The sequence below is a fragment of the Syngnathus leptorhynchus genome, chromosome 1, assembly GCF_054491065.1.
Source record: "Syngnathus leptorhynchus isolate UIUO chromosome 1, UIUO_Slep, whole genome shotgun sequence".
Classification (NCBI taxonomy): domain Eukaryota; kingdom Metazoa; phylum Chordata; class Actinopteri; order Syngnathiformes; family Syngnathidae; genus Syngnathus; species Syngnathus leptorhynchus.
Genome location: NC_141195.1, coordinates 13,768,878 through 13,794,927, shown reverse-complemented (window position 1 = coordinate 13,794,927; position 26,050 = coordinate 13,768,878). Strand labels below are relative to the sequence as shown.

General features: G+C 41.4%; 1 protein-coding gene and 1 long non-coding RNA gene across 2 annotated transcripts; one reads left to right on the top strand and one right to left on the bottom strand.

The window, feature by feature from the left end:
• The first annotated feature begins 43 nt into the window (after window positions 1-43).
• Window positions 44-24,308, top strand: phactr3a (phosphatase and actin regulator 3a). The gene is made up of 12 exons (XM_085926348.1): window positions 44-314; window positions 13,694-13,858; window positions 13,988-14,155; window positions 14,962-15,183; window positions 15,755-15,983; window positions 16,201-16,454; window positions 16,709-16,862; window positions 21,991-22,046; window positions 23,088-23,149; window positions 23,256-23,396; window positions 23,475-23,551; window positions 23,871-24,308. The coding sequence occupies exons 1-12, from the start codon at window positions 44-46 to the stop codon at window positions 23,884-23,886; spliced, it is 1,815 nt and encodes a 604-aa protein (XP_085782474.1). The 3' UTR covers window positions 23,887-24,308.
• LOC147062033 (uncharacterized) lies at window positions 22,315-25,973 on the bottom strand. Its single transcript, XR_015067767.1, has 3 exons — window positions 25,610-25,973; window positions 25,435-25,540; window positions 22,315-25,305 (listed from the first exon to the last, which is right to left on the bottom strand). It is a non-coding gene; the product is annotated as an uncharacterized LOC147062033 (long non-coding RNA).
• Window positions 25,974-26,050: the final 77 nt, after the last annotated feature.

Sequence of the window (26,050 nt, the reverse complement as noted above, 5' to 3'; positions counted from 1 at the left end):
CACATGCGCGCACATACGCACGCGCACGCATACATACACACGCATGCACATCCACGTTTCTTTTGGCCGGCCATGGATCCCTCGACGCTCCAAGCCGCTGTTGTCAGGGCGAATTAATAGCCCGCTCGCTCGCTGTTTTGCTCCTCCCGACCTTGCCCGCCTCCGGCTTGGCTTCTCAATATTTGATCCAGGATTCCTGTGCTGTCCACCCATGGCCACATCGGATGGAATAGACGGCTGTCTGCAGCGAAGCAGATCTCAAAGTGACCCGAATATACTCACCGAACCGGGGATCGATTTGGCTCACGGCACAGGTAAGGTAACCGCATCGTTCTGCGGATATATTTATCTATAGCATAAATGGCGTTGATGATGTTATTTCCCCTCCGTAAAATGCATTCTTCATATTGGGGTAAATATCGCCGATGACCCCACCCCCCGCGCATTGGATGTTGACTGAACCCAAATATAAAAATTAATTTACCTCATCAGTGGCCGCAATGCTCCCTGCACAATTAATTATGCAAGCTGATGGTTGTAAAGACGCCTGTGGCATCAGCAAGTGTGTCACAATGCACACGTTTGCATGCATGTTGCTCATTCGGCGCAACACTCATCAATATGAACAATGCTGCCAGTTGTTGCCCTATGTTGTGAGCCACCATTGTCCACCGAGGAAACACGGGTTCTAGTTTGTCTTTTTTTGTTGCAGGCGTTGCATTTGCACAAACTCATCTTGACATGCAAGTCAGTCTCATTAAGCCTGTGACACCACCCTTGTCTCCCTCCATACTGAGCCCCTCACTGTTATGATGAATATCACGTGATGCCATCCATGGAAGCATTGAATGCCCCTGATTCACCACAGCCATCACTTTGCAGATCCATTGACACGGCAGGTGTGCTTTTCAACATGGAGTCTCTGTTTATCTCGGTGTTAGTCATCCTTGTACATGTTGGTCTTTAATGACAGCAGCCGCAGCTTGATGAGGTGCAACTAAAGTTCACAGTTTACTCTAAATGCTCATTATTCTCAAAATGTATTTGGGGCAAAGCCTGTATTTCTTTTTTTTTTACATAAGAAGCTATTTGTAGTTGCATTGTGTGGGCTTGCTACTAGTCAGTACTCCCTCCCACACGTAAAGAGTTTTACGCACACGACAAAGGATGCTCCACTAAATGATGCAGACAGAAAAAGCATGACTTTTCCTTTTCATCTGTTCACTAATGAGCCCAGCTATTGACTCTATGAAATGCATACCTGTGTTCTCCTCTCATCCTCCCCAACGCTGGGTTTAAATGGCTGCATCCGCACCCACTTTTGGACGATCTAATTCACACGTTGGTGAATGTGTTAATGTCACACTGAGTGCTTGACGCAACCTGAGTAAACAACACCAACTCCTCGGCAGATCCGCCACGCTAACAAGGGCCAAAGTCATCAGGGAGAATGCCCACACACACAATGGTGACACTTGTGCAAAGTATGCCAAAGTTGTACAGTACCACCCAAGTACACTACGTAAATGACACACAGCCAGTAAAGTACAGTCAGTGTGCAGCTGCAATGACAGCGTCTGGTCTGTTGACCCAATGCACACACAATGGGACGACCCCCTCTGCGTAAGGCTCATCACCAAGCTTGCATCTGGGGCATCAGTCTTTGCCAAAGGATTACTTTAACACCCCTCAACACAGTTGTGGTCTTCGTGGCTGCAAAGGCGGACACTGTCTGTGACATTGTCTTTATCTCTATGTATTGTATTACTCTTTCTCTCTGTGGTCTGTCTGTCTGTCTGTCTGTCTAATATCTGACAGTCCACATCACTCAGTCCATTTATTTATATATATCGTAAACATCCATCCATCCATTTTCAACACGTCTTATCATGTTGAAGATGTTATGACCTGCATATTGATGTCAGCAAGTCATTTTCAGCAATTAAGTTTGATCCATAATTTGGAAAATAACAGCCTCATGTGGGGGCTGAAAAATAGTATCACTTTGTGAAAACATATTAATGTGACCAAATTTAGACGTAGGAGGTTTCTGCCCGACAGCGCTGATATTTACAAATGTTTTCTGAACTTATTTACTTATTGCATCAGTGCAGAGCTGTGGTGTTACTATATAACCCCATCATTTCATCAGTAACCATTTTCTTTATTGAGTTCATGTGCAATCTGAATTACGTGAGTTTATTTTTGGCGCGTAAATAAAAATAATGTAATGAACAGGCATGAACATATTAGCAATTTAATATTTACACATACATCACTTAGTATATGTATACCACTTGTCCTAGAACTGACTTTGGGTAAGAGGCAGAGCACGCTCTCGACTAGTAAAAATCCAATCACAGGACACAGTGTATAAACAAAAACACTTTCACACACACACACCTATGGACCTAACATGTGCATTTGGAACACGGGAGGAGAGGAAGCCAGAGTGAAAACACACAAAAGCACAAGAAGAACATGTAAATTATGCACAGGAAGTTCAAACCCAGAACCGTGCTGCCAAGACTAGTAAATAACAGCTACAGTACATTATTTTGCAGTGGTGCGTCAAATGAAAAATTATGAAGATGATGCTTGATAAAATAATGGGTCGGACAAAAGACAGGACACAATTACCATCATAATAATGTCGTTCCGTGTGGCAAGTAGCACCATTAAAAGAATAAAAGAAATGTGAAGTTTCTTGTAAATATACAGTCGGTTAGGCAAATTTGGGAGTGAAATTGTAATCTGTGAAAGTATAGCTCTTGCATGAAACCTGATTAAATACTAGTAAAACTAATGACTGCAGAAATGATGACGAGATCAATGAGCATTTCCTACCTACCTAGGTAGGTAGGTAGGTAGGTAGGTAGGTAGGTAGGTAGGTAGGTAGGTAGTATTCGCTTTTAGTAAATGCTGTCATGAGGCAGCCCGTCATGCACCTGCACCTACGTGACGCCCAGGCTAATTATGTTCTCACTTCCGATTTCCTATCGCAGAGCATCTCTTCACACCAGTCACTCATTAGTCATGGTCAGCTTTAAGGGAGCGTGCTTCAGTCACAGCCACTTGTTGGTGGAATCATAGTCACTATAGAGCCATTCATCTGTCCTACGGTGATGCACATCTCCACAGAGCCCTTGAAGAAACACTCAGTCAGGTCAAGTGGTAGATCTGAGCCGCTTCCTGGACCATCATGAAACTTTGCAACTTCTATTAAACATTTCATGATAGTCGTTGTGGCTGTCTGAAAAGAGACTTGTAAAAATATTGCACTTTTTTAGAGAACGTGTTTGAGAGTTTCATATGGACGACAACGTGATAGTTTATAGTCATGTTCATTTTTTGGGCAATATTGCAATTTTCCTGTGCAAAACTATTATTCATGTAAATGAGACATACTAAACACTATTTTCATGTGTGGATGACAACATTGGTGGCCAATCCTCACAGCAGTTTAGATTTGCATCTACAAAAGCTGTTGTAAATAGTAGAATAATCACCATGCAGTATAAAACATTAATATTTTTGAAATGCTCTCTTTTTTTTGTGCGCTGTGTACCCCGCTGTTATATCATTTTCTCAAGTTTCTAATATATGTGTTAGCTCAGGGTGTAACTCGAATCCTGAAAGTGATGTTTCATTTTCTGCTTGTAGACGGTCAACATGACATAAGGAAATTGAACAACATCCACATAGACCTACCTCTGCAGTATAGCAACTCCCCCAAGCAGCAACTACTAACTCCAACACTGAACAAGTGAAACTGGGGCTCAGAGCATCTTTTTCATCTTTTTGTCCTCATTAGGATCTTGGTAAGGCCGGAACTTAAATTGGGCTTGAACATCTATGCATAAGCCATGACTATATACTATTCTGTTTGGCATATAACACACTCCACACTCCTTCACCCCGACTTCAAATCAGGAAGCGGAACCAGTAAAGAAGGAAAGGGTGAAGGTGAATATTTTTGAGGTGATTTAGAGCTGTGTTGCACAACCACATGGTGCAGGTATGTGACAAATTATACAATCATCATATACATATGGTCATTAGCACTGCTGAAAAAAGGCGTATCGAATGATGACCTAATTCTTGTGCACAGTACAATATATATCGCCTCGCATCCTGCAGTTGTCGCGCATACCGTATCATAACAAGGCCTGTAAGGATGCAAAGTGACAGCAGTGCAAGGTTCCGGCTGGAGGCTAGGGCAGCTGGCAGAAGAGGCGGAGAGACAACATAGAGCAAGCTTAATTGGGTAAACCAAAATAGATGCTGCCAGAAACAACTGTTTATGGCACCAATGCTACATTTACACAACAGGTCCCAATAAAAAACCTACTTCTTTCACCCATGTGACCCACAGGCAAATCATTTCACTTTTTCATTCCTTCTTTCTCTTTACTTATGTCATTCAAATCTTAATCATTCCTGCTATCCCTTCCTGCTAGTATGTGATGTCATTGCACTGTCGAAGTGACACTGAGTGGCTCCTCAATTACAAAATAAGGATAACCTTGAGTCCCGCTTGCTCCGGCTCAGCTACTCAAGAAAACAGCTGAAAGACGAGAGCAACAAAAGCCTCAAGTGCCTCGTCTGCTTCCACCGATGAGACACATTTCAGTGTCTGCGGCATGTGTTGCAGCGGCTGTTGTTTTTGTCCTTACACCTGCATGTTTGTCTGCATGTTTGCCAGCGTGCGTGACGGAGGCTTGTACTGATGCAAAAGGAAACTGGCAGCTCTTTGTAGGGAAGAAAAAGCACATTGCAGGAAGACAAAAGGAAGATCAAAACAAATCCCCATAAAAGCGAATGTAGTCTAATGGCATTTGGCAGAGTGCAACAATGTTAAACTGAGTTCAGGAAGTTGAACGCAAGAGGAGTTATAGCTTAACCCTGTGCGGGGAGTGAAATTTCAGGGTTGTGCAGACAGTCTTTTTGGAGCTAAGTGGATACAAGCAAGACAGAAAGACATGTTTGGCTGGAGGAGAGGGAACTTGCACAAGGGGAGAAAGACATGAGGACGTGGCTGTTTTATTGAAAGACAGCCAAAGCTCCCCTAATTGCTGAGTAGCCATGACAGTCTGAAGGGTGCACCACAGATAGCATTGACTGTTGACGTGTCATTTAGAAAATGTTCCAACAAGCACGAGTATATTTAGGAATTGAGCAATAACATTATATAATTGTTATTACATAGCAGGAAATTATTGTATGAAATGTTTGAATGACAAACTAGGGCCAAATGACGGGTGAAGAGGTACGTTTAGTCGGTCGGTCAGTAAGTAGGTAACTATGTAGGGGATGTTGGTCAGTAAGTTTGTCGTGAGAAAATTAAATGACAACAAATGAATGGTAGGAAATGGAGATGGGCACTTACACTATGTACACCACAGACTCATTGAGCTTCTCTGGCAATGTGTCTCAGGAGATGTTAAATTAAATACAAGGATGAATCAGATAATACCAGGAGGAATACGGTACATTCATGAGGAGGATATGAATTCAAGTGTTGCTGGCCAGAAGGCAAAGACAGTACTTACAAATGTGTACGATTTTACCAAGTTCCACAAAGGAATATTAACATAGTTATGATATGCAAAGGGAAAACATCCAAACAAGCCCACAATCAAAACTCAATGAGTTCACTCAATCCCTGTTGACTGTTATCAGTGCTAATGTTGCCATTGCAGTATCACAGAACCTCAACTTTGTCATGATGGGGAATGTACAGGGAGAAGAAGAAAACACGCAGAGGTTTTAGTTGACGGTTCGGTCCCTATTTTGATGGACTGGTGCTGGTGCGCTCAGCCTAAAAAGTGGCATAACTTCATTTCATGCTAGCGAAAGTCTGGTTTTCATGTTTGGAGCCGTGTTGCGCTCATCTGGGCATGCCGGTGCACGAAGCAGCCTCGCCCTCAATGCACCTGATAATCTGGTAATAGAAATAGTCTGTGGTTGCCATAAAATGGGCCACATTGTCATTTTCGTGCAGAAGCAATGGTTTCGTTGAGTTTACCATGTTTATGAACTAGATAGATGCACTACGCCTCACTGGGCGCTTCTGCCTCGCCCATCAGTGCATCTGCAAATTTGGTTACAAAGAGTAGACTCTGTCTTGGAAAAGTGTACTTCCATTCCACAGTATGTTATCATCGCAAATTCAAACAAATTGCCAAAAGAAAGAAAACGAAAATAGGGCCCTTTATTGTTAGTCCAATAATCACACTCTGATTATTCTTCTTGTTATACTTTGACTAGTTGGTCTGTCAGAACTTAGATTTCATAAAAAAAACATAGATTTTCTATAGCACTTGTCCACATTAGGTGATATAGTGTGTGTTGTGTGGTTCAGCACCAAGGACAGTGTCAGCCAGTGATTAGAACGCACTAAGGCAGCACACACGCAAACTCATAGTGCAATGTCTTGTATTCGTCCCACACAGAAAGCAAAAGCAACACGTTTAATGTCTGATGATTGAATGTTTTCTTCTGCCCTTCTTCTATTTCTCAGATGACTCAGGCCACCTGAGGCTAATCCTGCAAATTATATTTGAGATTTTTTTTCCCTCTTAAACATGCAGTGTTTGTCGAACAGGTCCCTGATGCTGCAGTGGTTCATTCGCTTGAAATCTGTGTAGGCGGTCCCACTTGGTGACAGTGTGAATGATTGTATGTCTGCATCCACCCCTGTGATTGACTGGCAACCAGTCTTTTACCACAAGATAGAATAGAAGCCACCTTCCTGTGATCCTGTCTAGAATAAGCAGAATAAAAAATGGATGAATGTTAGTGTGTTGGATTTAGGAACACCATTTTGAACAACAATGACTAGTCAGTGAGCTATATTTGATTTACTTTTCATGGAAATACATTCACATCTCTGCCATTTAAAACCTGTCTCAATGGTTATGATGTCTGCCTCACGATGAGGTCTCACCCTAGTTTAGAAATTACAGTCTATGCAAGTATATTTTTGTACATATCGATATTTTTGTCTCGCTAAGGTCATACTGTATACATGTTGACACAATCCTTTTTTAGTAGTAACAGTCGGTAAATGTGCGTGGCGTGCTTAAGTATTACATGTCATGCTTATTATACAGATGAATGAAAACTACAAGCTGTGCATCATGCATGGGCTGGTATTATGGCCATGACAAATTATATTCAAAACATATTTTGATTAGATTCATAATTACATTACATTCAAGACACTTGCTGTAGCTCAACTTGCCATGTCTGTGGCATCTAATGTACCAATTTGAGTTTGGCACGTGAAATAGGTATAGAGAATATTCGTGTGTGAGCTTCCCACCATCTACAACTCGAGTTTTTACATTCGTGTTTAATAAATTACAAACGGCCACGCTTGTGTTTCTGGATGTACCCTTGTGAGGATCCAAGATGGAAACGTATCTTTGATGTGATTCATTGCTATCAGAGGCTTTCCTGCTTGGACAGAGTAATGTGCTCTAAAATCAAAATGCTGTCATTGTGGAGACTCGGGTGCTCAAGGCACTGGCATGCTCTTTTCGATGTAGTATTTACATGCTCAAAATTTGTATTTATTAACCTGAATTAATGGACATTAAATCGCATGAATGAATGATTATTGGCATTTACCGGATTAGCCTCACTTTACTTCTTTGCATCCTCCCTAATCAAGGAGGATTTGCATAAGACCCCCTTCAAAGCACATCACACTTCTTCCTCATTCACCAACAACCACTGGGTTGAGGGAAGACCACTGTACCGCTGAACCACACTGCCACGACTCCTTCCGCAAGACACCTTATTCCCGTGACTGTGCTCCAGTGCACTTGTGTGTGCTTGGTTTGAAGGACCTTGATCTTAACTTCCATTACTGTTGGGGTGAACAAGAACAGAGACTGTGAGGTCCTCTCTCTTTCAGATCATCTGAGCTCATAAATGGTCAAAATGTGTAGACACATTCCAAAATGATGGAAAAATCTTCTGGGACAATTGCAAAGGGTATAAAGTGCTTGATAATATATTGCCATCTAAGTGGATTAAAAATAGTGGCAGGCAGAATGAATGTGTAACTCATGAGTGTCTGAATGTTTTGTAAAGAGGGCCAGATCTGGCGAGGTGAGATTGTGAGGGGGCTGACCATTCAGTTTTGGGTTGCTTTAATTTTTCACGGCATTTGTTACCAGGCACCTTGTCATAGTTTGCATGTTTTGTTGGTCTGGCAATGCCGCTTATATTATTATAATCCCTAGAAAACAGCTGGTGTCGTATCAATTAGTGAAAGTATTTCAGTAAAAAAATAATGCCAATTTCTACTTTCCTTTTCTTCACGACAGCCTCCAGAACTGAAAAGGCCCACACAAGGGTCACGCAGCAAGGTTGTCACTCTGACACCTAACACAACTATGAAAGTTGCGTGTTGAGAGACACAAGGTTTGTTTGGAGCATATTTATTTCCCAAAGCACCCGAAAGCAAGGCCTCGGGTCCGTTGCTATCTTCTGGTGAAACATAAAACGACTTTTCTGTCCTACGTTTTCATTTATTATTTTGTGGATCTGATGGCAGCACTGAGTCTTTCACACCTTGAGTCAAAGATAGCCAATCTTTTTTTTTTTTCTTCTAGTGTGTGAAATGCAGAGGCGTGTCTGCAGGGACACACGCACATGTTCCATGTGTCTCCAGTTATTTGTAGCACTACCATTTTTCCTCTACCTTAATGATATTTAAGATATTTGTGCATGAACCATTGCAAAGCTAGAGAATTGCAATAATACCCACCCAAGAGCGTTAGGTAAATTCAGAGTGTGGTCTGATATCTGAGTTCAAGGTCACAAAGAAACTGGAAGCTATCTACTTGACTTTAGGGTGCGGGTCAGTATACACCCACCACTTATCACCTGGCAATCACAGGACCAACATGCTGTGGAGCACAGGTGTCAAACCTCAGCCCCCGTGGGTCATTATAATGCATGTTTTAGATATTGGCCTCCTGCAACATTTCTTAATCAAATGAATCTCTTCAGGAGTCTGATCACAATCCTGATCAACCCAGGTGTGTTGGAGGAGGGAAACATCTCAAAAACGCAGGTTAGTGGCCTTCAAGGACCGGTGTTTGACACCTGGGCTGCAGAGGCAACCATTCACACACACACATTCACACCTACTGAAGTCTTCAGTGAACCAGTGGAGCTGAGATCCACGTAAATACAATCATAAATCTGATTCCTGAATATACATCCACCGTAGCTTTTTTTCACATTGGCACTTTGAATACAGGAGATGCAGTTTTATTCCACTTGGTGCACAAGTTGCTTGAGGCTGTTAGTATAGATGTGAGAGGAGAAACAATGAAGTCTATATTGACCAGTAGGAGAGCTTTGGGATCATAGATGTCACATTGTAAGTGTACAAAAAGGGAAAAGAAAATAGAAAAATGAGCTACAATGGGAATTCATGAAATATAAAGTATGAAAATATAAAACAGAGTGAGTTATTATGAGGCTGCAAAAAATGACTATTATGACCAATTAGTGCTCAAAACGAACGTCTATTATGACCAATTACTGCAAAGATAAATAAAAAATGATGGCTACTTGGAGTGTTATTAAAGAATTTATCAAAATCTTTATAATAGAAATGTTGTTTTCTATTGTTTCTATTGTAAAGAAGCAACAGCCCACAGTTGTTCTAAATCTGACGAGTAACACATACAGAAAAATCTGTTGAACTCTCCCCTTTCCCATTTTGTCACTTCATTTTAGTTTTTAGTGCCGAAGCTTCTTGCATTTGCACCCCCCCACAGGTGTACCATCACAAAAAGTCCAACAGCGCCGATATTTCATTTTAAATTATAAAGCGCTTGCAGTTTACAGAAAGAAAACTGTTTGTTTTGCGTTTTTTTTGGTGTACAGCTCTAGCAATTTATATGGTTTCACAGTTATAACTGCCTCCCTGGGGGCAACTATGACTATGATATGGCACAGATTGGAAACACACCTGCTCTAAGGTGCAAAAAAAAAAAAAAGTCTCTACTTGACCTGGTGGATGACACCCAGAGAGCACAACAGCTCCACAAGCTTTATTGCAATCTTTCATCAGTCTATTTTACAACAAATAAATGTTCACAGTTCCAAACTAACAATTAAAAATCATCAGTTCTCATTGAATTGTCATATTGTTGCTTCAGAGCGGCTTTTTCGCATTACAGAGTCCTCACTCTCATGAGTAACATATGGTAACTAACAAGGGCCTCTGGCCTTGCCTATTGGCTCTTGGCCTCACTGATATTATTTCTCACTCTTGATGCCAGTGGTCTGCACAGTGCAGAGGAGCTGCACACTTGCACTGTAAATGAGCTGAGACAGCCCTTCCCAAACACGTTCGTAGAATTGTATAGTCTTATAGCCACCAATAATTTTCTCGCCATTTCTAAGCAGTTAGTATCATTTTTGAGAAAAAATCCAACAAAATTCATCCTATTAATTACAAATTATGTTACAAAACCCCCTTTTTTTCGAACTCGTCAATAAATGGCTTTTCTATTATTCGGTGCTGCTTCATGAACTATTCACGTGCGATCTTTTACTACTGTAATATTATTTATTGTCCTTTTATAAGATGATCTTGGGTCTTTTGTATTTAAAAATGTGTGATATTATTGTTATTATTATTATCATTATTATTGGGTATATTTTTCCTTGATCAAACAGCTAAGATGTCACTATAATAGACAAGTGACTCTTTTTTTAATTGATGGCTCTCTGGTATGGATTACTGAATAAATGGTTTCAAAACTGTCATAAATAAACTGCATGTTTGATTGCACATGCATTCAATGGAAGTAACCCAAAACAAGGCATGAAACCTGCATCAAGATTACAGTATATGACTTCTTAACAGAATTTCAATTTTCAATCAAAATCATCTCAATGACTCACTTGACAACTAAGACCGATCAAGTCTTTTTGTCGCGTCTTTATGTTTTAATTTCATGTCGCTGGAGCTGCTAGTCATTTTGTGTGGCCAAGCCCCTGAGGCAGAAAGGCCACGGACAGATGGCAGCACAGTTGTAAAGCCAGGGGGCAAAGTGAGGAGGCGATCTGGCGTGGTAGTGAGTAAGGAAGGAGGTGTCCACTCATGGAGACAATGTGCAGGTGGGAAAGAGCAGAGCGGCTTAGCAAAACTCTTCAGAGAAAGAGATGTATAATATACGTATATATGTACTGTGAAGCCAGAAATGATTCATACCCCAGGGGTATGAATAATTTTAGGCTTGACTATTGGCCTAATATTGTTATGTTGCTCGAGGTTTTAATGATTGTTTGCTGACTTTTGTCTCATTCAATGTCATCTATTGCCTCGTTCTTGTCCAAGAACAAGCTATTGATTGCAGATAATGCTGCACATCCTACTGTGGCAACCAATAAGCAATTACAACAACAGGTATTTTTTTGACCAGAGTGGTAAATCAAACAAGTCTCCACTTCTGGATGAGTAACGGATTGTATGCGACATGTTATCTGCTTCAGTTGGCTTCGAGCTGTTTTAAGATGACTTCTGACCCCGGGTGCAAGTGTAGGCTCCGCAGCCATGACAAACATGTGCTTTACCCACAGTTAGATGAAAACAATGAATGACTTTAACAAAGGGACTATTGGTCTGGTCCACAGCAGCTCTTCTGAGCCTATATGGTAGCTTTTTTTTTTTTTTTTTATCTGACCAGAGGAAGAGTGTTGACGAGCTGTTTAAGTGGGGCGTGGCGGCTAGTGGCTCACTCAGCATCTGCTGTGTTAAATTTCTCATCATGCAAATTTATCACTGCTCTGAAGCTTCCTAATATGCAGCTTGTAATATGTTGTTTGTTTTTCATGATTTATGTTATACTGCAGGCATTTTAGCAAGCTGACTGTCCATACAAAGAATGACCAAATCCAGTTTTCTCAAGCGGATTAATTAAATGGGCGTTTCATTGCCACATGGTGCCTGGTCATGCTATACTGAAAGCGCATTTCATTAGTTCCTCATCGGGGGGGAGAAAAGAAATCTCCATGTGCTTGTATGTATTTACACATAATTCCCATGTTCCCCTGTCATTTTCTGTGAACAAAACCCTGCTCTATGAAAGAAGGGCTTGATATGCATTACGAAGGGCTGCTTCCTGATTGGACGAGCCCACATTCTCTGGCCATCTCTTCCGGATAGCAACAGCCCCCCTTCCTCCTTCTAACTGGAACCCCCCCTTCTAAACACCCTCTTCCACCCCTCTTCCCGCCTTCAAAAGGAAGCACGTATCTCCTCCTCCATGTGGCTTCTTTCCCCGCCTTCAAAAGGAAGCACGTATCTCATCCTCCATGTGGCTTCTCTCCTCATCCACCATCCTTTCCCACAATGCACTTGATGCCCAGCCACTGTCGTTAGATGTGGCTGTATTTGTGTGCGTGTGTGTGTGTGTGTGCGTTTGTGTCGAGGGGGGCTCTCCCCCTCTCCTTCTAAGCTGACTCGCTCAATCCTGCCAGCACCCATTGCTGCAGCAGCATCTGGATGTGGTTGTCATGGCAACAGTAGTGGGTCTGACCCCACCTACTCTCCCCTTTCCACATACACATAGATACAGACAACGCCCCAACCCTTCCTCCCATTTGCTCCTCCTCTTTTTTTTTGCACTCTTTGGTGCTTTTTCCTTCAAGATTGACCTGGATCCATTTCGCGGCACCACCCGTCTTGAGGTACGCAAGCAAGATAAAGACATGAGTGACACGGGCGGGCTGTGTCACCTTTTGTGGGTCACTTCTCTAGCTCACCTGAACAAAAATCCCTTCCAATCTCACTCCTTTTTCTTCCTTCATGCTGTCCGCTGTTCTTACAGTCACCCACACCTTTCAAACAACATGCTGTCAATGTGAAGACACAAAAGACACAAAAAAAACTTCACAAGGGGCCCACCCCATCCTCCTTGACTGTACTCCACATTACAATCACAAATCATCCTACATTAGTTGAATGTTTGAAAAAAAAAAAAAAAAATCAGCCCCCTCATTCTTGCTATTATGCTTTTTCCATTTTTACTACATTTTCATACTTCCTGGCATTTCTTATTGTGAGAATTCCAAGTTGCTTTAATGTTGGAAAAGGGCTTTGTGTGCACAATAAGAATGGAAGCACAAAACACATTAGGGCACGGTAATTTGAGTGTCCCTATGCTTTCACATTACGAACATATGAACACATATTTCAATAACGAACATTCTGTTTGTTGCATTATTATTTTTGTAATTGTTTTTATTCTTATTAATTATTATTACTACAATAAATATTGGGCTACCGCACTGTTCTGACACTCAGGGTTTGAATCACTCCTTTGGCTTTCCTATTTAAATTGTCTATTGAATGGTTGTTTGTCTACATGTGCCCTGTGATTGGCTGACGGACAGTCCAAGGTGTAACCCACTGTGGCCTGAAGTCTGATAGAATATGCTCCAGTTCGCCCGCAACCAAATCAGAATAAGCAGTTCAGACAAAGGATGATCGGTTGTATAATTTTTTGTCCGAGAAGCAGTTGTGTGGAAATCCATTTGTGTTGCTGTTTTGTCATTTTATGTCATTAAATGTTTTTAAAGGTCACTGTAGGCCCTTTAAAAGTGTGAATTCCATGAAACAACACCCTAACCCTGGCATACATCTTATAATCAGTAGATGTGCTGGACCAGCAGAGGGTGCTAAGGACCGGCTGCCTGGTGACCGGAGTCCACACTCCCCCCATCAGGCGGAATAGCAAGCTGGCCACACTGGGCCGCATCTTCAAGCCCTGGAAGTGGAGGAAAAAGAAAAATGAAAAGCTAAAACAGAGTTCCACAGGTACGCAACAGGGGACTGCTATTACTTTGTTTAAGAGTCAGGAAAAAAAGAAGTAGACGGGATTCAGGAAACACACTCAACAACATGACTGATATGATCACCTCCTGTCCTGCTTGTCTCCATTAACAGATGTAGCATTATCCAGCGGCCTTCTCTACCACGACCCAAACTGCTCCGGCCAGGGCTGCTGTTCAGATGGAACACTCCTGCTTGGCAGTTTTGGGGGACCTTTGAACTCAAATCTCACGGTCAGCAGTGTGGAATACCTTGGACCAGAGGAGGACCATCCCCTTCCAGGTAGAAAGGTCCCTCACTGATTTTGTAATGTGTCTTAACCTGGGCTTCATGACTATATAATACCAAATAAAAGTACAAATATGAATAAAAAAAAGTTTTAGAAATTAAAAAAGAACATAAAAATACATGTGAAAATACAGTAAATTTAAAATACAATTATATATCAATGTATTTTTCTTGAATGTATTTTTTTCCAATTACATTTTTTATATTTATTTTTAATTTAACTGTTATTTATTTTTAATATTGGCAGTTCTAGTCCTTTATAAATCACAACGTAGGCACTAACACGCACCGTACCGTTCAGCACATTTTCTTCTATCATAAGGTTTTTATGATCACGGAAAGCCATAATCAAACTCTCCATATTTTTTTTTATTAATTATACAGCCCTAACCAACAGTGTATGAGATTGCGATAATTCACCTGAATATTTGCCTAAAAACAATTGGATGTAGCAAAATAAACATTAAGACATCAATGACCCATTGGGGGCTTGATGTGTTTGCACTGTACTGTAAAATTCTACCTGCCAGTAGATGGCAACAAAGACAACCGATTGATAGGTGATGGCTTTATAGATGCAATCAATTCATGCATGTTTTAAGTCCAACTGTGCTCATTCTTTAAACTAATAAGGACAAACAGTATAGAAAATAGAAGGTTTGAAACTTTTTTTTTTTTTTACTTTTCGGCCACCCAATTCACTAGTTCAAAAACACAACATCACTACAACACGTTACACTCAACACTAAAGGGCAAAAATAACTATATGAACCATTTCTCCCCCATTATCCATCTTCAAGTGATCAGCCCCCTCCAGGAGTGCGAGCGTCTGCAGGAAGCTGTAAATGCAGCACTTAAAGATGACGACTTGGACCAAGGGGCACACCCTGTGGGAGACTTAGCCGAAGGCCTGCAGGATGTCAGAGAGCGAATGGAAGAAAGACCGGAGGAGGAGATTGCTTCAGGAACGTCTCCTCCACAAGTACCTCCAAAACATTTACCGCAGCTTACCACTGGAGACAGTGAGTGTTAAGATATGTATTTTTGACACTGTCATACTTAACTTGATGGGGCACTTTTATTACTCCATGTTTGCATGTTTGCATTAGCTTGCTTTTTAGGAACTTGAAAGTCCTGATCTCAACCTGTATTTAAACGTTTTTGGGATAAGCTTAAACAAACAATGAAGATAGATCTTTTGGAAAGTCTTCTGGAAAGCTTGAAAACTGTAATGGCTTCAAGGTGCACTCTTAAAAATGGCGGGTTTAAAAATAATCCACTTTTAGTTAAAAAATGCACAAATTTGACCCAACTTCCTTTTTGTTTTACCTGTGTGTGTGTGTGTGTGTGTGTGTGTGTGTGTGTGTGTGTGTGTGTGTGTGTGTGTGTGTGTGTGTGTGTGTGTGTGTGTGTGTGTGTGTGTGTGTGTGTGTGTGTAAGGAGGAGTGGGGGGGGGGGGTTTCAGGAATGGCCAGTTGCCGCAATAATTATGTCCAGATAAACCAACATCTGACATGAATTGTTCATATAATAAAAACATGCATGGATGGAGTGATGGATGGATGAATGGATAATAAATCTTTTCTTTCTCAGATTCAGGCCCTGTATCACTCCCTCTTCACCACCCAAACTCTTACCACCCGAAGGAGCCTCCACACAGGCCCACAGAGAGTCTGGTGCCCATCACTCTTCCCCTAAGAGGGCCCCTGTCCAACTCCTCAGGGTCACCTCACCTTGGCAATATGATTCACCCACCTATGCCCCCGAGTTGTATTATGGAGGAACTCCAAAGAGCATTCGCCACCAAGAACAGACAGGAGAGGTGAGCCTGCACACATGAACTTAAAAACAAATTCAGAGATCACAGGGAACATGCAGATTATTTCAGGTTGAGTGTCTAACTTTTTATTTGTTATCTAACAAGTGGCTATCTGCAACCCGCTTTGGGATGAGTCGTTTGTTTTTTAAATCCAGATCTCCCTGCAGTGTCATGACCTTTTTGTTGACATTTCTCTTCCTGTGGTTGTCTTTCCATGCAGTGTGCATGAAGGGTGTGAGCAGGGCTCATCTCCCCCGCGGCTCTGGTGCTCCGATGGACGCCTTTCTCGTTCTTGCAGCTCAGAGAACCAACACACATCTTCTCTGACAAGTATGTGCGTTGGAGGTGGCAGCTCCGACTGGCCCAAGAAGGAGGCGGAGGAGAATAAGGAGAATGTGCGGCTGGACCAGTGCTTCTCCAATGCATCAGGCCTCCCCACTGACCTGGATGGATGGAACGACTCTGTCATCTCTGGTGGGTTATGTGATTTGCTGTAGTCCCAGATGTTGAAAAACCACAACTCAAGCCCAAAAAGATCTCCACAAAGTGTGAACGTTCTTTTTATGTTGTGACTGCTGAGTGTTTTGAGGCAGTCACGTTGGCTTTTAATCACATCAAAAATTTGACAAACCCCAAAAACAGTACGTAGTATGTAGTTTGCAGGTCTTGTCCTAATTTATGCACAAACGTACTTGTACGGGTTCTTTTTAATGTATTATTTTCTGCAGGCACACTTCCTCGCAGGTTGAGAAAGGAGCTACTGGCTGTCAAACTACGCAGCAGGCCCACCAAGCAAGAGCTGGAGGACCGGAACATCTTCCCGGCGAGGAGCGACCAGGAGCGCCAAGAAATACGGCAGCAGATTGAGATGAAACTTGCTAAGTAAGCAATTTACTTGAAATTATTGATGATGGCAAATTAGACCTGTAACAAACATTGATAGGTCATAAACAGAGATAAGTGTCGTGATTGCTGTAATGCTGCTTCGGTTTTTGTCGTTACTGCTTGTTCGGCGGCTTAGTCGTGCACCATGGCGGATGTAGTACGTATACTATGCCTCGGGTGTGTCAGACAGAGAGAAAAGAGAATAATGAAGAACAGTACAGTTCTTATCAAGTCAAAGTCTGCTTGATTGTCAATTTCTTCACATGTCAAGACAAACAAAGAGATTGAAATTGCGTTTCCTATTATCCCACAGTGACAAGACATATTACATATTATATATATATATATATATATATATATATATATATATATATATATATATATATATATATATATACACACACATATATTATTAGTATTTATCAATATTAATTCAAGGGCGGCTCAGTGGCGCAGTGGGTAGCACATCCGCCTCACAGTTAGGAGGATTAGGAGGGTCGATTCCACCTCTGGCCCTCCCTGTGTGGAGTTTGCATGTTCTCCCCGTGTCCGCGTGGGTTTTCTCCGGGCACTCCGGTTTCCTCCCACATCCCAAAAACATGCTTGATAGGCCGATTGAGCACTCCAAATTGTCCCTAGGTGTGAGTGCGAGTGCGAATGGTTGTTCGTCTCTGTGTGCCCTGCGATTGGTTGGCAACCAGTTCAGGGTGTCCCCCGCCTACTGCCCGATGACGGCTGGGATAGGCTCCAGCACGCCCGCGACCCCCGTGGGGACTAAGCGGTTCAGAGAATGAATGAATGAATGAATGAATATTAATTCAACTTGTGAACGGCTTCTCCTCACAAGGGTCGTGGGCATGCTGGAGCCAATCCCAGCTGACTTTGGGCGGTACACGGGAGACACTCCAAATTGGTCGCCATGAAATTGCAGGGCACACATACGTAGACAAACAAACATTCATTCTCACAATAACATATTACAATTATCGAACCATGCGCCTCTAAAATGTGAGGCGGATGTGCTGACCAGTGTTCAACCGAGAGTGCAGTCCAGGGAGATGAAGTAATCACCTCCCACGAGTAATCACGAGCGCTTTGTATAGCAATTAGAAAGGGGCCCCACACCAAATGACTAAATCCCATAAGCATGCCTCTCGAGAGACAGGCTAGTTGTGACTCAACATTGGTATACACGCACGATTTGTTGGAGGTTTCCAGAGTTATGTAGTATTTAAACGAATGGATTGATGGATGGAGGAATGGATGGATGGACAGATGGACGGATGGAATAGAAGTCAAGGAAAAATCAAACAGCTTTATTTATAGTGCGTATTTCATACACAAGGTAACTCAATATGCTTACCATAATTAAAAGTACAACATTTAAAACAATTTGAAAACAAAAGAACTAAAGACATTTAAAAGCAGAGTAAAGAAATAAAAAGTAGCTCATTAAAATTACTAAAAGAACTTATAGTGCAAGAAAAAGCCTGGAAATTTGATTTTACAAATGCCTACAAGACCTCAATCATATCAATCAATAAGCAACCTACACAATCTTAGTAATGCCCTCGTGTTGTGCTTTTTAGAGTTTGCCACTGACTATTCCCAATTTCCCAATGACAAAAATGTTATGTTCTTTTCAGACAGTTTGGGGTTGTTGTTGAAAGAGCAACAACGTGAATACTGGACTCTGAACAAACGATTATATGAGCGAGAAATCCGTCTCAGCAACAGGCACAGACAGAGTGTGCTTCCAGAAAACCTCTTTGTTCAAGATCCACTGACTCACATTAGCGAGTGCCTGCATGCTGCGCTAAAAATAGATTTTTTTTTTTTTTTCAAACACGGCCGAGGAACGCAATGTTCAACTTGAACAACAGCACTGATAATTGTGAATTTGTCACATCTCGACCCTGGTTCTTTAGCACTCGCATAACAAACACGAGACACGCCGCTGAATGCATTGCATAAGAAAACGTGTCATAACTTACAGGGAAGCACAAAGAGGCTCACGCATTTGCTGGAGCAAAAATGTCGCACTTTGTCTCAGAGACTGCTTAGAATACTTTTGACAACCCTATGGGTTCTTAGATCTGTGAGACTCATCGACATTTTAGTCAAAGAGAAGGTATTTTTCGACTTGCTTTCAAACATCCTACATAAAGACCAAACCTTTCATATGGGAGGATGCAGGATCAGTGATTTTTAATGCACTTGTAGCACAGTAGTGAGACAGACTGCATGTTATGTAAAGTCTCATTCCAGACAGTAGCTGTTGCGGGCTGCTTTGAATTCATGAACTTTTGTTTTGCTCCAGGCTTTTTGCTTTTGCATAGTGCTTTTGTGCTCGTCCAAAAACACAAGTGCAACAATCCAACTATAAAAACTGTAATCAGTACAGTCAACCGATCCATCTGTTTGGTTGTTTGTTTTCACTCCTAGTCCTGGAGGGGTTGCAGGTTAGCTGGAGTCTATCCCAGCTGACTTTGGGCAAGAAGTGGGACACCCCTTGGAATAGTCAGGACACATGGAGACAAACAACCATTTCCACATATTCACACCAAAGAGGGGTAGATCATATATACTTTTAATTGAGAGATTTACCAAATACATTGCAGTGTTAACATTCTATACTGTCAGCACAAAGCCATTAGCCCTGGCAACATATAGCTGACGAGGGGTCAAAAGAGGGGTTCTTATGACAGTTCATTTGCCCCGGCAATCCACAGTGAATGACAAAAGAGTCCATGAAATACATCTGTGGATTTGGCAGCAAATATATCACAGCTTTATTCTCAGCTCTTTATTCTTCTCCGTGTGAGAGCACAAAGACCTGCTGCATAATTTGCTGCACATCCAGCATAAAAAAAATGCTATCAGGCCTCATGGTAACGGTGATGAAACTCTGTCCACACGAGTACACTTGATTGATGACCTTTCTATTTTTAGACTCCCGCCTCGTGACTATGCTGCAGTCACACTTGGCTTTTTCTAATCTTAGCTTCGCTTTCCTCAATAATGAATAATGAGTAGGAGTCATAGAAAAGAGACGTGAGGGAGCACTTAAAAAGCGAATCGTGCATATGCAGTGTGCGGTGAACCTGAGAAATAAAATAGACATAAAGAAGCCAGATTTCATCCCTCCTGTCTCCAGCATATTTTCATTCTACAACTATATAGCGTTCCCTAAGAAGCCATTTTATCAGCACATGCACAGTTTAAAATATCTGCACTTAATACATTTCATTTTGGTAAATGTGTCAATGTTTATGTAAAAGATCGACTATCATAACGTAACAATATATACTGTATTTTTTTCTTCAATGCTTAGGGCTCTCGGGACAAAAAGATATGATTTAAGGACAGCACCAAACTACTGAATAAAAAACAAGAGACACAGTATATAGTGCAGTTGAACACCGTCGCGAGCATCATCTAACTTATTATCCTCACAATGTTACAGGTGATTGTTTCATTGGGCAGTATCTAACGTTAAATGTCTCACGTTTCATGACAAATGATCCTAAATGAAGGGAACAGTGAATGTTTGACTCGTGACATGTGTGAGACCAAAAAATAGGCCTTGTTTGATTTTAACAATGTACCTAATAAGCCTCGACACGAGAAAAAAACTTGTTTTTTTTCTTTGTTCTAAAAATAGCATCATACCAGCAGCTCAGTGTGTAACAGAGAATTCCCCTTCAGTTTGTTGCTAGGGAGAAAATGAGGATTCCTGCAAAACGACCATTATGTGAGACAGAGACTGTAGTTGCCTAGCAACTCAGAGGATGGTCATGTTCGTTTATTTCAAATGTAATAAAGCAGTAGAGGAGTGTTTTTGAAGGAATAATTCTTCTTGTTTTTCCATCTGATGGCATATGACAGGAAAACATTTCAACGTTCATATACATATGATGGACCTGAACTGCTGTTTAAGTGTATTAGGAGACATTTTAATACCTTCTAGTTGTGTTTCCTATGAACCACAAAAGCTGGCAGCTCATGCTATTTTCGGATGCAAAGTCAAGCACGTGTTAATTAACAGAGACTGCTTGCTATATGGGTGTGCATTCCTTACATAATGCAAAAAAAAAACCCACCTCCAATCAGTATAATTGATAGAAATTAAGAATCAGTGACTTGTTTCTTCTGGTTCTATAAAATTGGGGTAAGAATACCTAAAACATTGTGTTAATTTTAGGTCACCTCACTATTTTGGTTATGTCACTCAATTGTGAAACAGATGGTCAAAAAGATAAATACATTCCCAGCTGTGTTCCACCTTGGTCACAAGTACAAAGTGTCAACTTGGAACAAGGGATGAAGGGGAGTCCCACAACAAAGGTTTCATTCTGCTCCGTACTTTGAACCCTTCGTGGTCGACTTCAGCTATGTAGTGTGGACCGCATTTATTATTCATATCACATATTAATAGTTCACAAGCTCACAGAGGGTATTCTGGGTAACAAACCTTTTCTGGAGGCCTTGCTGCATCCAATGGGAGTGTTCACCAGTTTCTAAAAAAATCTAGAATTTGAATAAAGTAATCAAAATGTATTCTCATTTTATACATTAAGACAGTTACTAGAATTTAAGAGTTAATTCAATAGATTTGCTTTTAAGCGTCTTGATTGATATAATATGTATCTTTTGATAGAAAAATATTAATGTGGGCACCTCAAATGTATAAGGCAATCCCCTGGATGCGCCGCTCGTACAGTACACATCAGGAGATCGGGGATGCCGTGAGTGGGAGCCCGCTAAGCCCTGCCCAGTGCTCATTACGCATGCAGTAACCAGGGAGACTGAGGCAGAGCCACGCGGGCAGCCCATCACGACTCACTTGAAAAGCTCATGTAGTAGAGTGCTCGAGCTCGTAGAGCACCGTAGTGCACAGGCTAGACATGGGGAATCTTGACTTCCTTGAATAGTCCAGCAGAACAAGTGCAGGGCAGCATTTGAGTATTCCAGATGTTCGGAGCACCTCTTCCCAAGTATCACAGCCGCGGTTCGGATGCAAGATGGAGACATAGGCAAAGTGGCAGAAGTACAAAGAAGACAGGGCCATGACAGTTGGACAGTGGACAATGGTTCAAAACGTGGTTTTGGTGTTTCTGCGCAGGAGGCTGAGCCAGAGACCCAACGTGGAGGAGCTGGAGAGTAGGAACATTTTGAAACGTAAGTTCATGCTATTCATTTATATCGAGTAAATGACTGCTGGCGGGGGGGAAATACTGCACAAAACAATACATTAATAATAACAGTGTTACATTATTCAAGGGCCTTTGCTGTAAACCTCTTAAGTGTGAGGACAGTCCATGATGTGTTATTTTTTTCTTCTTCATACAAATGAACGCGTTTGTTTTGTTGGGACCAGAGAAAATCTTTTTGTTAGGTTTATTATCCTAAACAAATCACAAATAATGAAGAGAGGACGTTTCCGGTTTCTTGCAAGGAGAATAGGAGAACTTAATGGTTCTGACAATTCTAATCAACTTCTCCTATCCACCTCACTTTTATTCATTTAGAGGTCCTTAGTTACATAATAGGCGGTGCCCCTAAAAGGATGGGGAGTCAACAAGATCAGCAAAACGGCCTGCTCCCCTGACAGTTTTTTTTTTATGTATTTAGGCAGCGTAAACACAAGCAGACATTGGCAGATCAGCTCTTTCACACGTCATGTCATCATAAAAAAGCACTTCATTTCTACAAATCACTAAATAGCAGAAAGGTTGTCTTCAGACGTTCCTCATCTTTTCGGTCAGCTTGGGGTCGACAGCTTTCGATTCCTCATCTCCCTCTGACCTTTATTCTACAGCAAAAACAGTCTTTCCAAAGCAATCATATTGTTAAACCACTGCATTCATAAATGTATAATCAAACATAATGAAATCCTTACTCCATCACTTTTCAATTGAATACAACAGACTAAAAAAACAGACAAACAAGCCACCAACATTACGTATAATCTCTGTACAAAAATGGATGGTTGCATGGATGCTGTTTTCATTTTTGTTTTACATTAAAAAAAAAACGTGTCGCAAAATACCCAATACCTACAAATTAAACAAAACCATATAACAAATCTTGAAGACATACAATTGATCAAATGTTCTTTGGTCCAAATTCTTTTGTTAAAATCAGTGTAGCAGTATTTGCATGAGCCTGCTTGCAAGCAAACAGCAATGAAAATCTTATGTCTTTTTTTTCCCCTTCCAGAGAGAAACGACCAGACAGAACAAGAGGAGAGGAGAGAGATCAAACAGAGGCTTAACAGAAAGGTTCATATCCTTTTTTTTTTTTCAAAATATGAATGCTTCTACTTATTGAGGTGTTTGTATGAATTGAAATGGTGTCAACATAGGTTACATTTCTCATCTGTTGCAGCTCAACCAGCGGCCCACTGTCGACGAACTTCGTGACAGAAAGATTCTGATCCGCTTCAGTGACTATGTGGAAGTGGCCAAAGCTCAGGACTATGACAGGAGGGCGGACAAGCCCTGGACGAGGCTCTCGGCAGCAGACAAGGTAACCACTATGGTTCCATGTTCAGCAGTTCAGCGGAAAGACCTGTTGCACATTGCTTTGTTTTTCCTCTTCTCGCAGGCTGCCATCCGTAAAGAGCTGAATGAGTTCAAAAGCACTGAAATGGAAGTACACGCATCCAGCAAACACCTTACGAGGTTTGTGTTTTCAAGCGCACTCGTACTGTATCTGGGAGCAGCTATTCTGGGAAGCAGCACGCTCAATTTAGCTCCTCCATGTTCATCCAAGGAGGGCCATAGGAGCTAAAAATAGATGGAAATGCCTCAGTTAGGGACACTTGGGGGGGAAATAATAAAATGCCAATGTGTCCTTGGCTAAGGTTGAAACTAGAGCCCTGCATTGTGACAATGACTCAAAGAAAGGATAGGAAGTAATCACAGACGAAGTAAAAATAGACGCCTACTTCTGACTAAGAGCAGCAATCTTACATGCATCTCCTCACATTTGTCTCCCTAGGTTCCACCGGCCATGAGAGCCTGGGGTTTCTTCTGTGAAGAAATGTTCTGAATGTGCTCAGTGTCGACAGGCCTGGAGCCTTTTCCGTCTTCAGTGAGTCTTACTAGCTGTCTTCCTGTTTGGACAGGAGATAATGTTCATGGCTTCGTGTTCAGAAGGCCGCTGGACTTTGAAGGTGGCAGCAGGCTGGTGTGGCTGGACTGTATTGTGAAGCCTCTGATTCCCAGGATGAGAACAAATGAGGATAAATCTGTTTTGTTAAAGAGTCAATGTTGGGTTTTTTGTACCATTTCATGGACATGACAAGACATTTAGTGAGAGGATGTGCATGTGACCACCTTTTCTTAACTGCTGATTAACATTTCACTTGACTGGGTGGATTTGATATTCACTGTACATAAAGTACGTCAACATCAATGAAAAGAAAACCACCTTTGTAACAAGACATTAAAATAGTCTTTTCTAAAAACAAAGGCTCTTTTACTTTGTCAAATTTGTGACCCAAGTGCAGGGATGCAAGGAAATGGGGAGGGACAGAGTTCATTCAAAAAACATTTAAGAAAAAGGCAAACATAAAAAAGGTCATAAAAAGAAGAGAAACAGGTATGTGCACATGAGGCTTCATTGGGTCTTGAGGCTTTCTCACCAAGCGGTTTGCAAATAGCTTCATTTCTCGAGGAATCATGTGCACACACCTCCCCCTGCTGGTCATCAGGAGTAAATCATTCCATTAATGAGAATTACATTCACCTTTATATTTTGCTTGACATAGCCTGATCAAAGTGAACACAGTTTCTCTCTGCATGTGCATTCACGTTGAAAGAAGTGGGATACTGCATCTCAATATGTAAATACCATCAATGTCAAGACACTAAAAGTTGACAGATCGCATTTTGTTTTAAATGGCTGTGGTGTTTAAACAAGGAAAGACTGTTGTGCTTATGGATGAAGAGGACGTGTACTTTTGAACAGTAAGAGTGCTTATATGCTTGTGCAACTGAGGGGGATTGTTATTATTGGTTTTTATTCAAGAACAATAATTTATCGACAGTGCTTGGATGTGAGCAATGTTGCATCTTAGAAATGACTTAGCCTGCTTTAGAGAGTAGAGATACTGGGGTGCACAAATAGACAAGTCTAAATTTGTAGAAGTTTGGGTAAATTGTTTTCTGTCTCTACCAATAATCAAGTGGCTCATCACTCCTCCCAATATTTGGGATGCACCACTCCTAGGAGAGTTGACCTCAATATCATGTTGCTATCAATGTAGTGGCATGTGACAGCCAGGTAGACCGAACACACCTTCCTTGTGGGGATTACGTAGGTTGGATATAATTTAGAAACAACATTTCTAAATCCCTGATCCTCCACAATGCTGAACGGCTGTGTGTCTCCAACAATCATGAAGACAAAGGCCTCATCCAGCTCCTGGTTACTAGAAGAAAAAAATAAAAATAAAATAAATCTATGAACACTAGTTCTGTGAAGGTTACTGTGGTTGATAAACCGATATTGTAACATAATTGGAAGTGGGTAATTATAATAGCATTTCGATAAGACTTACCATGTACAGATGTTGGCCTGTGTATCTGTATGCAAGGCACGTAAATGCTTCAGCATTGATGTAGGTGTTATTGTACCCAAACTCCTTTGCACACAAGACACTTCACCTTGGAAAAGAATGCAATACATAAATGCAAACTTAGATGAAATAGGGCACCATACAAAAGAACACTTACTTTACTTGGGGAAAGAGATCAAAATGTTCCCACACTGGGGAATGTTTCCTTTTTCTTGAAGGCTCCATGAAAACAGTTCATTTACAAAGAATCTCAGACTGTAGGACAGAAATTCGATTGCGCGGGCAAGACAGGGGATGCATTGACGCTTTTATGTCAGCCAATCACAGCAGCTGTCACCGCTCCAGAATGATACATGCCTTCATACTCCTTCCACTAAACACTTCCTGGATTACTCTATACACGCAATCCAACACTAGTAACAGATGATGAAGTATCAAAATAACAACTAGCAAAACAGACTCGGTCAGCAGATACAAAGCATGCCACATATTACCGCGCAGGACAATGACCCACACCAACTGACCAGAAAGCAGGAACTAAATACAGACAAACTAACAAGACAATAAGGAACACCTGAACAAGACAAGTGGCCGAGGG

Excerpts from the sequence above, each read along its gene's own strand:
- phactr3a (XM_085926348.1), top strand. The coding sequence starts at position 44 with ATGCACATCCACGTTTCTTTTGGCCGGCCATGGATCCCTCGACGCTCC. Across the intron at positions 14,156-14,961 it reads GGAGGACCATCCCCTTCCAG|TGATCAGCCCCCTCCAGGAG; the intron begins GTAGAAAGGTCC and ends TCCATCTTCAAG. Across the intron at positions 22,047-23,087 it reads GAGTAGGAACATTTTGAAAC|AGAGAAACGACCAGACAGAA; the intron begins GTAAGTTCATGC and ends TTCCCCTTCCAG.